Here is a 15,608-nt window from a genome sequence, read left to right as displayed (position 1 = left end):
TGTCTCCCCAGTGCCTCCCCAGTGCCCCCCCCAGTGCCTCCCCAGTGTCTCCCCAGTGTCCCCCCAGTGCCTCCCCATGTCTCCCCAGTGCCTCCCCAGTGTCTCCCCAGTGCCTCCCCAGTGCCCCCCCAGTGCCTCCCCAGTGCCTCCCCAGTGTCTTCCCAATGCCTCCCCAGTGCCTCCCCAGTGTCTTCCCAGTGTCCCCCCAGTGCCTCCCCAGTGTCTCCCCAGTGCCTCCCTAGTGCCCCTGCAGCGCCTCCCCAGTGTCCCCCCAGTGTCCCCCCAGTGTCTCCAATAGCAATACAAGAGCAATAATACAAATTAATCTTAATTTATTAATCAAATTAATTAATTAATTGATCAAATTTTTCCCCCCGCGCCCAGAACCATGCCAAGGCCTTTTCCTGCAGGAAACACTGCACTGTCCTACACTACCTCCATACATTCACTACCATACAGTACACTGTGTCCTAACAGTACCTCCATACATTCACTACCATACAGTACACTGTGTCCTACACTACCTCCATACATTCACTACCATACCGTACACTGTGTCCTACACTACCTCCATACATTCACTACCATACAGTACACTGTGTCCTACACTACCTCCATACATACACTACCATACCGTACACTGTGTCTTACACTACCTCCATACATTCACTACCATACCGTACACTGTGTCCTAACAGCATGTACACTACCTCCATACATTCACTACCATACAGTACACTGTGTCCTACACTACCTCCATACATTCACTACCATACAGTACAGTGTCCTACACTACCTCCATACATTCACTACCATACCGTACACTGTGTCCTAACAGCATGTACACTACATACATACATTCACTACCATACAGTACACTGTGGCCTACACTGCCTCCATACATTCACTACCATACCGTACACTGTGTCCTAACAGTACGTACACTGCCTCCATACATTCACTACCATACCGTACACTGTGTCCTAACTGCATGTACACTACCTCCATACATCCACTACCATACAGTACACTGTGTCCTAACAGTACGTACACTGCCTCCATACATTCACTACCATACCGTACACTGTGTCCTAACTGCATGTACACTACCTCCATACATTCACTACCATACCGTACACTGTGTCCTAACAGTACCTCCATACATTCACTACCATACAGTACACTGTGTCCTACACTACCTCCATACATTCACTACCATACCGTACACTGTGTCCTACACTACCTCCATACATTCACTACCATACCGTACACTGTGTCCTAACAGCACATACACTACCTCCATACATTCACTACCATACCGTACACTGTGTCCTACACTACCTCCATACATTCACTACCATACCGTACACTGTGTCCTAACAGCACATACACTACCTCCATACATTCACTACCATACCGTACACTGTGTCCTACACTACCTCCATACATTCACTACCATACCGTACACTGTGTCCTAACAGCACATACACTACCTCCATACATTCACTACCATACCATACACTGTGTCCTAACTGCATGTACACTACCTCCATACATTCACTACCATACCGTACACTGTGTCCTACACTACCTCCATACATTCACTACCATACAGTACACTGTCCTAACAGCACATACACTACCTCCATACATTCACTACCATACCGTACACTGTGTCCTACACTACCTCCATACATTCACTACCATACCGTACACTGTGTCCTACACTACCTCCATACATTCACTACCATACCGTACACTGTGTCCTACACTACCTCCATACATTCACTACCATACAGTACACTGTGTCCTACACTACCTCCATACATTCACTACCATACCGTACACTGTGTCCTACACTACCTCCATACATTCACTACCATACAGTACACTGTGTCCTACACTACCTCCATACATTCACTACCATACAGTACACTGTGTCCTACACTACCTCCATACATTCACTACCATACAGTACACTGTGTCCTACACTACCTCCATACATTCACTACCATACAGTACACTGTCCTAACAGCACATACACTACCTCCATACATTCACTACCATACCGTACACTGTGTCCTACACTACCTCCATACATTCACTACCATACCGTACACTGTGTCCTACACTACCTCCATACATTCACTACCATACCGTACACTGTGTCCTACACTACCTCCATACATTCACTACCATACAGTACACTGTGTCCTACACTACCTCCATACATTCACTACCATACCGTACACTGTGTCCTACACTACCTCCATACATTCACTACCATACAGTACACTGTGTCCTACACTACCTCCATACATTCACTACCATACAGTACACTGTGTCCTACACTACCTCCATACATTCACTACCATACCGTACACTGTGTCCTAACAGCACATACACTACCTCCATACATTCACTACCATACCGTACACTGTGTCCTACACTACCTCCATACATTCACTACCATACCGTACACTGTGTCCTAACAGCACATACACTACCTCCATACATTCACTACCATACCATACACTGTGTCCTAACTGCATGTACACTACCTCCATACATTCACTACCATACCGTACACTGTGTCCTACACTACCTCCATACATTCACTACCATACAGTACACTGTCCTAACAGCACATACACTACCTCCATACATTCACTACCATACCGTACACTGTGTCCTACACTACCTCCATACATTCACTACCATACCGTACACTGTGTCCTACACTACCTCCATACATTCACTACCATACCGTACACTGTGTCCTACACTACCTCCATACATTCACTACCATACAGTACACTGTGTCCTACACTACCTCCATACATTCACTACCATACCGTACACTGTGTCCTACACTACCTCCATACATTCACTACCATACAGTACACTGTGTCCTACACTACCTCCATACATTCACTACCATACAGTACACTGTGTCCTACACTACCTCCATACATTCACTACCATACAGTACACTGTGTCCTACACTACCTCCATACATTCACTACCATACCGTACACTGTGTCCTACACTACCTCCATACATTCACTACCATACCGTACACTGTGTCCTACACTACCTCCATACATTCACTACCATACAGTACACTGTGTCCTACACTACCTCCATACATTCACTACCATACCGTACACTGTGTCCTACACTACCTCCATACATTCACTACCATACCGTACACTGTGTCCTAACAGTACGTACACTACCTCCATACATTCACTACCATACCGTACACTGTGTCCTACACTACCTCCATACATTCACTACCATACCGTACACTGTGTCCTAACAGCACATACACTACCTCCATACATTCACTACCATACAGTACACTGTCCTAACAGCACATACACTACCTCCATACATTCACTACCATACAGTACACTGTGTCCTAACAGCACATACACTACCTCCATACATTCACTACCATACCGTACACTGTGTCCTAACAGTACGTACACTACCTCCATACATTCACTACCATACCGTACACTGTGTCCTAACTGCATGTACACTACCTCCATACATTCACTATCGTTGCAGTCGGGAGGAAACATCTTAATTTCTGCGGTTATCTTTTTGCATAAATCTGTGCTGTTGAACATGTTTTGAAAATATTGAACCAATGAAAAGTAGTAAAAAGGCACTCCATTGGACCCTCAAACTGTCTGCTAAACTCAACCACCTCTCCTGCTCTCATGCAAGTACTGTAATTGACAATATATAAAGTCACAACACCAACTTTGATTTGATTTTTTTTAAATGTACGGTTTTCTTCATTTCTTGAAAAATGAACATTTTGGAGTTCACTGGGTCCTAATTAAGCCCAAACCACGTTACAGTACCTCCATACAGTGGTTCAAGCCTTTTCATATTGGTGAATTATTTATTCAGCATTCGAGCCACGGCCCCACCATTTGACCCTGCACGCACAATTCAGACTTAAAACCTTGAATATTTTGTTGCCAATGGATAAGATTGTGTCCACAATTCCATACAAAATAACAATTATTCTACATTCTCTTAATTGTGTAGACTTCTTATAAATTAAGTAATGCAGAGGAAGGAAGAGCTATGTACTGTATATGCTGTGCTTAATGCAGAATGTGTCTACAGTTAAAGGTATATTCAGTGATTTCACTCAAAAAACCTTAGGTTTCGTTTTTGGCTGTGGGACCCAGCCTTTCGTCCAATCAGGATAGAGAGTCAAAAACGAAACCTAAGGTTTTTTGACCCCCAGGGGTTAACTGGGGACAGGGAGGAACTCCTTATATGGCCAGCACACTCTATAGTAGAGAGGATTATCACAACAAAACAAAAAAATAAGTGATATTTGAATTAAGTGAAATCACTGAATATACCTTTAAATGTACTGTACACAGCAACAGTAGAAAATCATGTTATTGTAATTTATATACCATAACCTCTATATTGTTTAATTTGTGTAAATATATGTATATTGTCATTATTCACTGTATTCTTACCATCAAATATGCATATGGTCCTTCTGTCCTTCTGAAAGGTTACAGATACAAACATTACGTGTCCGCATGGTGCAAACGTGCAAAGTATAGCAATGCTGCTTGGCTGCGTTCTGAACATATCTACTGTACTTTCACAACGGGAGTATACATAGATAACACATTCATGCAGCAACCTGCACCAAAAGACAGACTCCTGATTATGTGGAAACATACCTGGTGGCAACTAAGATAGTGATTGGCAGATGGAGGAAAGCTCATACTGAGTGATGGGCAGGTAGGAAGGGACGGAGGACACAGTGAGGGAAGGACAGGGGGAAAAACAGAAAAGTGGAAAGAATGGAACCGTCACAGTGTGATCTCTTTCACGCACGCACGCACGCGTACACACAAACGGAACGAATCATGGGGAAAGCAAAGTGTATTCAAACATCACCACCGCTGATGTTCCATTGTGTTTACCTTTCCCACACAGAGAACCCCAGGGAGTCTTGCTTCGAGCCCGGGGCGGTGCGGAACGGCACGCGGGTGGGCGCCGACCTCAAGCTGGGCTCCACCGTCACCTACTACTGCGACAGTGGGTACACGCTGGAGGGGGACCCCACCCTCACGTGCATCATGGGGGGAGACAGCAAGCCCAGCTGGAACAAGGCCAAGCCCATCTGCATTGGTAAATACTGACATCTGGAGACGGAACGGAGCAAAAAGACAAACAGGAGCCGAGGCAATAGATGAAGCGCGTGCGGGAGTTAAAACCCCACTTCTAATCATGTGCATCTTGGAATCCACATTTTGAACAGTGTCAGAAATATTTCCGTACACACATACGCGCAGAAACACATTGAACACGGGAATGCATTCCCGAACAGCAGCAGATCAGGAACGTATGTCTGTTAAATCCGGCACAAACACGTTGTGTTGTGTAAAATAGACCGAATGGCATGTGGAATGTGACAGACAGCGTCCCGGGGGCATCCGGTGCTACATTAAAGAGGGAGGTCACAGATAGATAGATAGAGCTCTTCCAAAACGGCGGACATTAAACCTCGGAAGCAGTGAACTACTACTGTAACTGAACCACTAAGTAGCATTTGGTAATATTTGCCCGCTGGTGACGCGGTGCAGTTGATGCAACGATGCTACAGTAAGTTATGTTTTAACCCATTCTGACCGGGCACCCGTTTTGGTGTTGGCATCATGTTATGCTTTAGCTATTGAAAAATAGCAGATCTACAAGCTCATTTTTAAAAATCTGATCTCAGGTCAGAATGGGTTCATCAGACCAGTGTGTGTCCAGTGGAAAACTCGTATGAATCTGATCTCAGGTCAGAATGGGTTAAACTCATCGTTGTAGCTTCCAGGCACAAGCAACAATGGGCATATATGCAAATTGAGCTGTGACGTGTGACGTTATCACTTCTCCAAATCTCTGATGTCTATACAGTTCCGCTGAAACTGATATTTTTGGAAAAATGTTTCAATCATTTTAGAGACCCCAACGTATACCAGTAGTGACATACAGTAAGTTGTAGATGATCAACCTATATATGATATGACTCAAACTGTGGGCAAAAACAACTTTAGTTATACAAACGTTTTATTGATATATGGAGGTACTTATTTTTTTGCCGCTGATTGGTCCAATGATTTGAAAGATTAGCTCCGGACTCACAGACACACACATTGACACTGACCTTCTTATAGACTGCTAGCTTCCTGCTGAGTCCTACATAATCACACCACACTTTTCTTTATAGAGCAGCTAGCTTATACAAGCATGCAGATGAGCTATTGTGAGTGTGACACCATGTGACACACGTTAACACGTGTGATTAATTGAGGACACATGATCGCTGCACAGAAGTAATTCATGCATGTGTTGGTTTAGTACTGTAAAAAATCTTTAATTTAACCAATACTATCCTTGCTGGACTCACCTTGACTGTACAGACACATGCATGATTAGTCACCAAATACTTACACATGCATACACTGTAGGTTTGATGGAAAATAGCTTGCACGCACGCATGCACACATGCGCATACACTGTGCGTTTGATGGAAAATAGCTTGCTGGCACGCACACACACACACACACACACACACACACACAGACAGACCAGTTTTTAGGGCCTTGAGCAGAGGAGAAGATGCAGGCCGTGTCTCTGCAGGGTAAACTCAGGGGGACACTTGGAAAACATTGCAATTTCACTCTGGAAAACACCAGGGACGTCTTGCAACAAACCCCAATCAGACAAGAAAAGTAATTTAAGAGTGACTGAAACAGCGAGGAGAGCTAGGAGACAGTAAGAAAAAAAAGGAATCTTACACTATTTGCTTCATCCTTCCCCTCTGTGTCTCTCTCTCCCTCTCTCACACAAGCGCAAGCAAACACACCCACACACACACACACACACACACACACACACACACACACACACACACACACACACACTACTATAATGTTGGTAATCCTTTTTGGGGTTTATGTTGCTGAATTGTTGTTGTCCTTATATAATACTATATTTGTCTCTCTCTGTCTGTCTCTCTGTTTATCTCTCTCTCTCTCTCTCTGACTCTGTCTCTGTCTCTCTCTCTCTCTCTCTCTCTCTCTCTCTCTCTGACTCTCTGTCTGTCTCTCTCTCTCTCTCTCTCTCTCTCTCTCTCTCTCTCTCTCTCTCTCTCTCTCTCTCAGCCCCTTGCGGTGGACAGTACTCCAGCTTGGAGGGTGTCGTCCTGTCTCCTGGTTACCCCGGCAACTACAGCAGTGCGCGCACCTGCCTGTACTCTGTGTTGGTGCCAAAGGACTACGGTAAGCCGGAGTGAACAAACACAAAACGTTACATGGCTTGGACGGACAGATACGTGAGTGAAGAGGTGATCGTTGACATTAGCCAATCGGTAGTCCGCTTGGAACCCTGGCTCATTAATGACGTCATTGGGAAGGCTGTAAATCATTTCTAGCTACTGTAGGTGTGACAGTTTTTAATGACGCTAAGTGGCGTACACGTGCTAAAAATCGTGTTAAAGAAGGCCTGACGAAAGGCGGATGAAATATTTTTGGAAACTCTCCAGCTGTCGTGTAACTTCTACCGTACGGTGATTGAAAGTGCTCTTACCTTTCTCTTTTATGTCATGCTCCACGCAGCGATCGTGTTCTTGAGACGGCAAACAAAATCACCGGTTTTATAGGGCTTCCTTCTAGTAGCTCTCGTGCTGTGAGAGAATCGTCAGGAAAGCTGATAGGATCACTCAGGATGAAAATCATCCAGACATCGAGTACATTACTGCTCTGCCCTGTAGCAGGTGTTACCACTCCATCCATGTATGCACCAGTGGGTTTAGAGATAGCTTATTTCCATCATAGGTAGGACCACGGAATCAGAGCTAAAGTGACGGTTTCTTGCACAAGGAATGTGTCCATTTTTATCTTGTCTGCTACGTGCTTGTACTGTATCATGTGTTTTCTCTCCTTGCGTCAGAGCCGTCCGCATTTGTATTAAAGGATGCCGTTTCGAATGTGGGCGTTTAGCAGATGCAAGTTGTGGGATAATACATGTTCCCTAGTCAGGAAACGAGGTACAGTAACTGTGTATATAACTAGCGTGCAAATAATACAACTCAAATCTGTGCATGTAATGACAGCGCAAAGCAACTAACCAAGACAGATAGATGAAAAAGAAATGCGGTAGGCAGCTTGATTGTCAAAAGGAAATACCTGGAGAATGAATCGAAAGTGTATTTGTTCATGTCTCATTGTCAGTGAGTGGGTGGATAATCCCACTCACTGCACGGAGCTGATTAAATTAACACCTTGAACGCCCGTGGTTATTTAATCCATTAAATCATAGCGCTCAGCGATTTATAGCAGCAGAGCACATTTAGCGACGGACCAGATTTTATCCCGGATGTGGCTGAAGTAGCTAGATGTAGCCAAAACACTCTAGAGGCGATCGACAACGGGAGGTATGATTAATTCTATCGCGATTAGCGACAGGACCGCGGTGGGCCATCTAACACATAATATCTTCTTAGAATTGGACGGAGTGATTTAGATCAAGAGTTTTTCATGTTTTAAGATTTTCCATCTCGTCGGCTAAACAGGGAGGGACATTTTCGATGACGTCCCACTGTTGCGCAACATCGAATGTTGGGGCAACAGACACTCCCAGCCTGTGGAGTGACGTGATCGGTTTTTATATCAATAATCTCCGTCCTTTTGATCAATCTCCGTCTTGAGTGCTGGGCGTTACTAATTGATAGGGCGGAGAACTCCGTCCTGTGCGCTCAGGGTGTTAAGCAAGGTACTGTATATATCCAAGATGTATATGATGAGGGTTCCTTGGCAACCACAGGCTTAATGAAGAAGAAGCACTTGATTTCACGGATTGCATATTTTCCTGATTAAGGTTTAAATTAAAAGGTTTTTGCACATTTAACAATGCCTTCATCACTGTGAAGCATCCACCTGTAAGTGTCATCGGTCTTTGCAGAGGGGACGAGAGATAAGAATAAGGCCCTTTCCCAATTCCTTTTTTAACCCTACCCCTCAGCCCTTGCCCCTTCCCCTTGTCCCTTCATAATGAGTGTCAAGGGGTAGGGAAATAAATCATCCCCCTAGGAATTGGAACATCCCTAAATATTGAACGTCCCTTGTAGATATTGATATGTGATATAATATATTGATATACAACCTGTTCTCAGAAAATAGCTGATCTGCAAGCTCACTACAGGTCAGTGGTCCCCAAACTTGTTATGTCAAGGACCCCAAATTGACACTAATTAGCCCGCAGACCCCCATTTGGTGGCATTTCTGTCCCCGGGACCCCCAATTTATATTGTAAAATCAATGTTAATTAACTCTGAGAGTGTACAAACTATCATTTAGCCCATAACCCACTTTAGAAACTACTTCCCATAAGCTGTAGAGATGGAACGTAAATATAACATTGCTGTTGGTTATGATGAAATAAATATGTTGTAATTTTGTCTCATGTTGGTAGCCCACCATGCAGAATGTAATTCAGCTAGATATAGCTCATTCTGACACCTGCTCAACAGTTGTACCTGATTCATTGATTATTGTATTAACAGTTTGCATAGCATGGGTACAGATATATATACAGGGTTAGAAAAATGAAAAACAATTTACAGTATATAAAGAAGGGGCTGTGGTCACTGTGTTCATTGTTTTTAATATCATTAAGAACAGAGTAATTTTCTATCAATGAAAATGCCATCGTGATTCATCTCCATCCAATGTACAGTCTGTACAGCAGCTTGCAATCTGTTCCATAGCTGGTTTGCCTGGGGAAAAAAACAACACCATTGCTAATTAGTTATGTAAGTTTTGCAACTTGTGGGGATTAGCTTAACATTGGTCATGATAAAACCATAGCTATCACTGCAGCGAGTATCCAACGTTATGCAGCGTCAGCGTTATGTAGGTACAGTAGGCCTTTTAAGAGCTCCAAAACTGCAGAATGTTGACATATCGTGGTCTGGGGGGTCGGACTGATGCCTGCTAATAAGCTAGCTTGCATCCGAGTTGTATCACCGGGGCACCGGCGATAAATAAAAAAGAATAAAGCGCCGAAGCGGCGCCAAATGAATGGGTAACGTTGTATGAATGCAACGCCGTATCATATCGTTAGTTCACGTGAGGTAACGTTAACCTTTGCTAGAGATTGCGATATTTTTGGCGATGCAGATTGTTAATACATTCAAATAATATTGGTTATTATAATATTTTTCCATAATAAAGGACAAAAAAGGCTTCTTACCTCGTCCGCCTTTCAGCCCTCTGTGATGTTGCTCCGTTTTAAGTCCCATCGCGATGTCACTTCGTCTGAAGGGGATTCTAGCCCTAACCCTCGGCCCTAACTCTCGCTCCCAAGAGAAATGAGATAACACTTCCTCCTCACGTGAACGCGCATCAGCAAGGGGAAGGGCTAAGGGCCAAGGAGAAGGGGGTAATTGGGAAAGGGCCAAGTAAAGCAGAGCTTTTCTTTTTTTCTTTCTTTTTTTCACACACACACGAGAGACTGGTGTGTGTGGGAAGCAACTCTTACAAAAGGACTCTTCAAGTGTGTGAAGTATATCCCACGACCAGAAAAGTATATAAGCAAAGGTATTCGGAGGAAAACATCACAACCATAGCTTCTTAGATAGATATTTAAATTATTACAAAGGGTGGGGCCCTTTTTTATGCTTCCATACAGTCAGTCACTCACAGCAGCATGGAGTTCCTGTAACTTCTTTCATCTGCACTCTTTAAGTGCAATATGTTGTTTTAGTTTCACTTCCACCTCAAATTATTTAGTACAGAGGAATTCTATTCTCACTATATTATTGACCGGGCTTTTTTTGTTTGTCTGTCTAAACACAAACACGCATGCACACACACACACACACACACACACACACACACACACACACACACACACACACACACACACACACACACACACACACACAAACGTGCGAACACAACGAGAAATAATTGCTGTCTGGAAGCTGCAGAGCCACAAACATTTCTTTTCGTTCTGGCATTTCCATCTTAAAGGTCATATCTGGCTTTCTTCCAATGTGTAATTCCCTATATTCGTGGATGAGCAAATATATGAGACTCACATGAACACACATGTAGCGGGCGAGCATGTAAATACAGTACAAAACCACAGGCAGTTGGTGCACACTGTAAAATCAGGGTGTTAATTGTACAAATGGAACCAAATGCAAGGGTTGATTTTGTTATATTATAGCCTACACTCTCTGAGTTAAATTAACACTCAGAACTTTGCTGTGTGTGTGTGTGTGTGTGTGTGTGTGTGTGTGTGTGTGTGTGTGTGTGTGTGTGTGTGTGTGTGTACTCTCCAAACTGACATTAATGTGTCTCTCGCTCCCTCGCTCCCTCTCAATTAATGAAATTAAAATGTTGAATTCAATAGTTCTTTATTGGCATAAGAGTCATGTCTGCATTCATTACAATGGTGCCAAAGCAGGTAACAATGACATCTCTAGTAAAAAATAAAAACAATTAAGATAAATGCAAATAAAAAGGTAGAATATTTGTACAATATGAATAGCAAAAGTATCTCTCTCTCTCTCACTGTGCTGATTGTCGCTCTGGAGTGTCTCATTCTCAGTGACTCTATGCCTGCATGCTCACAGTGTTGCCTGTGTATAACCCCACAGGCTGTGTGTGTGTGTGTGTGTGTGTGTGTGTGTGTGTGTGTGTCTGTCTGCTTCCCTCCCTCCTTCTAATGAGCTATCAACAGTATGGCTGTGTGGGGTGAAACAAAAAAAAAGCCTGTCACTGTCCAGTTAAGCCAAGCGGCAGGCTGTATGAATCTAGCCTTGGGACACTCGCGGTCCAATCTGTTACACGTGGAGGTCATTCCTCCCATTCAGAGCTCCGCCAGTGTCTCCAAACGACTGGCTGCCAAATCCCCCGGACACTATACTAGCAACATATTTCACTCAGTGCCCAGACACACCAAAGAGACAGGGAATAATTAAAGGCTCCATTTGCATTTTCTGGGCACATGAGAAAGAAGCCTGAGGCAGGGAAGCATCACTTTGTCATGCAGCAGCAGAACCATAATGTGAACCTCTCTGCCTCAGTGTTTTCACAGCAGTTTCCATTAGCTTGACACACCTCTTCTTTTCTTGAGGGGCGACAGCTTTTCTGTCCTGAACTCTTGTCACATTTACCATTGGCAATGAAAGGAGAATGAATGTACGTCATACGTGTCTGAACAAATCTGCTTTATGTGGAAACACAAACATTAAATGCCATTGACAATGAAAGGAAAATGTACGTCATATGTAGATGAGCAAATCGGCTATTTTGTCCCAACATAAACGTGAAATGCCATTGACAATGAATGTGTGTCTGAGCAAATTGGCTTTTCTAAACAGTGCAACTGTTTTAATTCAGCTCGGGGCCAGTTATCATGATGAAAAGATCGAGTTTATTTAAACATTGTATCATGTAGTAGTATATTATTTTTTGGATGATGTACGACAACATCAGAGTGCGCCCCTTACTTCACACGGATGTGATCCCCCCCCCCACCACCAAATTCTGCAATGCCTATTGCCCCCCTATACTTTCACTAGAGCACCTGTACCTCTTAATGTTTGGCTATGCCCCTATAGCCATGATGAGATTGCGTTGGATAACAGAAGAGAGGAGGAGGAGGTTTTATGGCCCAGGCAGTTTCACAACGCTGACCTCTGTGTTATCAGAAAATAGTTTTTTGATCACATTTTAGGTTCATTTCATTTTTCATTTGCAACTTCTGGAGCAGAAATACATTTCATGGTAACATTTTTAGATTGAGATGTTGTTGACAGAATGTGGCATGCCAGAAAGCCACCCAGAGGTGTTCCAATTTCCTAAGGCCAGGCGGGGCCTCGGGCCAGCTCAATTACCGGGCCTGTTGAGAACTATAGTTTTTGCTGGCTGCCGGGCACGGCTGCATGCCAAAAACGGGTGCACTAATAACTTTGGGGCAGGCCCGTCTAGAGTTTAAATGGACAGGTATCAGTCATAAGGAAGACATCGAAGAGGAAGGACGGGTGGGGACGGATCAACATCTGGAATGTCAGAACAGGTCAGCTCCATATCTAATGGTTGGAGGTTTGAGTTCAGATGTAGAGTTGCTGGGTGGCTCCATATATGCAGATCTATGTGACATCTTCTCCATGTACAGTATGGCTATCCAGGGTTTGATGAGGTCAGTGTCGTGATCTTCATATATGGAGACGGCCATATATGGAGTGTGTCACGAGTCGTGGCGGACTGACGGCCATATATGGTGGCATGACGTGTCACAAGGCGTGACGGACTGACAACCATATATGGAGGTGTGATGGACGGACGGACTGACTGACAGGTTTTCCAGGTTTTCATAGTAATCTGCGACCTACGGTCACAAGATTCCCAGTTTCCACCCTATCTGTATACAACTCACTCGCTAGGGTCACCATGCAGCTCAAGCCCACCTCTCAGCAGCGTGCCTGCATTGTTTTGTGATGTAAAAAGTCACCAGAATCAAAATGTTATCAGAAAACATAGTTGTTGTTCAAGGTGAAATAGAGATCGATTTAGAACTGGCAGTCCTTCACGAAGTCAATCTGTGTCACCACACGGGGTAGTCCTGGAGGCATGGCTATAGCAGAAGTTGGTTGGGGCTGGAAAATCACGCCTTTGTATGCGTTTATTTCTGCTCAAATGTGATGTAATGACAACATGAGCTGTTGGTTGCATTGTCAGTGTCACCGCAAAAAAATAGCTTGAAGATTCATCTGATTCTCAGGCTAATAGCAACTTTATGATAGCCAAATGGTGAACCAGTTTCTTATGTTTTTATTTGTTTATGTTTGTTATCCTCACGTTTCATCACAAGAGGAGTATTATCTAACACATTGTTCGCACCAACCTCCATGTACCAACATGGAGGTTATAAGAAGCAACTTGTTCACTCCTCATGCATTGAAGGAAGCATGATCTCAGTTCAGGGTTTAGGCAAAAACAAAAACTATTACTTAATTGACCCCAATGGGTCTATAGTTCTCCTCCTTTTCCCCTCTCTACACCAAATCATAGCTTGTAGATTTATTCTTTTCACTGAAGGTTTGCCTATTATGACATGCCCAGGTGTTTTAAGCATTATGTTATACTTTAGCTATTGAAAAACTAGCAGATCTACAAGCTCATAGCACGGCACCAAGTGCCATGCTATGAGCTTGTAGATCTGCTATTTTTCAATAGCTACAAGTTTGTAGAACTGCTATTTTTGAAAATCCATGACAATGTGGCACAACTCTTTGAATATATATTCTTTCACAGTGAACGTTTTTAACTAAAATCTTTGTCCCTGGAACAACAGATTTTCAGATGGGCGTCAGTGGCCAAATACAGATACATTTAATCTTTCATCGTCTTCATCATACCAATGTTTTGACCAACATTTTGACAGCCTGTCGAAATTAAAATAAACAGCATTGTTCCATAGAATCTTGCTGGCTGCTGCCGGCACCTCTTATTTCAGTTCCTGCTGGACCATTTTTTACACCAAAATGTCTGTTTGTGTTCTGTTGAAAGCCTTTCAAAAGATAGCATAGGTGTTGGGTCTGATTAATGTTTAGAAATTATGTCATCTTCTGCAATACAACGGCTATTGGTCTGAAATCCCTGCTTTTTTTCCTTTCTTTTGGACATGGCATTTTGGGTAGTGTTTATGTGCGTGTGTGCATGACATGTATGTGTGCATGTGCAGTTTTCCATGGCAGAGGAACATTGACTACGGAAGCCTGAAAGCTTGGTAGCTCATTTGCAAATTATTCAAAAGAAAAGCGTTGTGCTCATCTGGCCAAGCCGTTTTCTTAGTATTTGTGCACTGAAATGTTTTCAGTTTAAAGTATTTGGTGCACTTTCCAGAGTTATCTAATTGTGATAAACATCTGGTAAATAAAGTGTTTACGTCATTGTAGCAATGTATGTAATTGTCTGTCACATCAGGTTTAGTTGGAGATAGTGTGTGTCCACACCTGGTGAAGCCAAATTAGCTTCCTTTAATTTGATTCAAAGCTCCTTTTCTGACTAATTGTTCCACATTATGTGTTTTGAAAGCTGTTTCCTTGCGTATACAATGTTTTATTATGTCCTTAGTGCCACATGATGATTTATTATTTGGATAGATTTTGATCTTGCTTGTGGGGACAACCAGCTGTAGACAAAAAGATTATGCAATCATGTGTAACTGTAGTCATTCATCTGGTGAACAATCCAGATAGACAGATTTCCCAATGTCTCCAATCAAAACAGGCTTTTAGTTGTTCCCTAAATCAATTGTTCTGTGTCCTTGGCACTTCTGGTTCACTCTGGTTCACTCTGGTTTATTCTCTCCACGGTTCTTATACAGTACACTGGAATCATGTTCAGGATGGTTTAGTATGGGTGGCTTCCGCTTAGACAGATTTAATACTACAAGACACTTGAGACACAGACTGTTGTCTTTCCTTCCTCATCTGGTCCTGCTCAATGTCAAGTAAGGTAAGCCAATATCAACATATTGTGAAACAA

At 43.2% G+C, this 15,608-nt stretch overlaps 1 protein-coding gene across 1 annotated transcript in view; it reads left to right on the top strand.

Annotated features, from left to right (window-relative positions):
* The window catches only part of csmd2 (CUB and Sushi multiple domains 2), a gene marked incomplete at both ends in the record, with an annotated part of 400,982 nt that overhangs the window by 269,313 nt on the left and 116,061 nt on the right, over positions 1 to 15,608 (top strand). Inside the window, 2 exons of the mRNA XM_083776184.1 lie at positions 4,990 to 5,184; positions 7,209 to 7,325. Coding sequence (XP_083632310.1) covers positions 4,990 to 5,184; positions 7,209 to 7,325 — 312 coding nt within the window. The remainder of the gene's footprint in view (positions 1 to 4,989; positions 5,185 to 7,208; positions 7,326 to 15,608) is intronic.

This window comes from Protomyctophum parallelum (assembly GCF_964188405.1).
Source record: "Protomyctophum parallelum genome assembly, chromosome: 1".
NCBI lineage: Eukaryota > Metazoa > Chordata > Actinopteri > Myctophiformes > Myctophidae > Protomyctophum > Protomyctophum parallelum.
The sequence above is the reverse complement of the archived record's forward strand: the minus strand, read 5'-3'. Positions and strand labels throughout refer to the sequence as shown.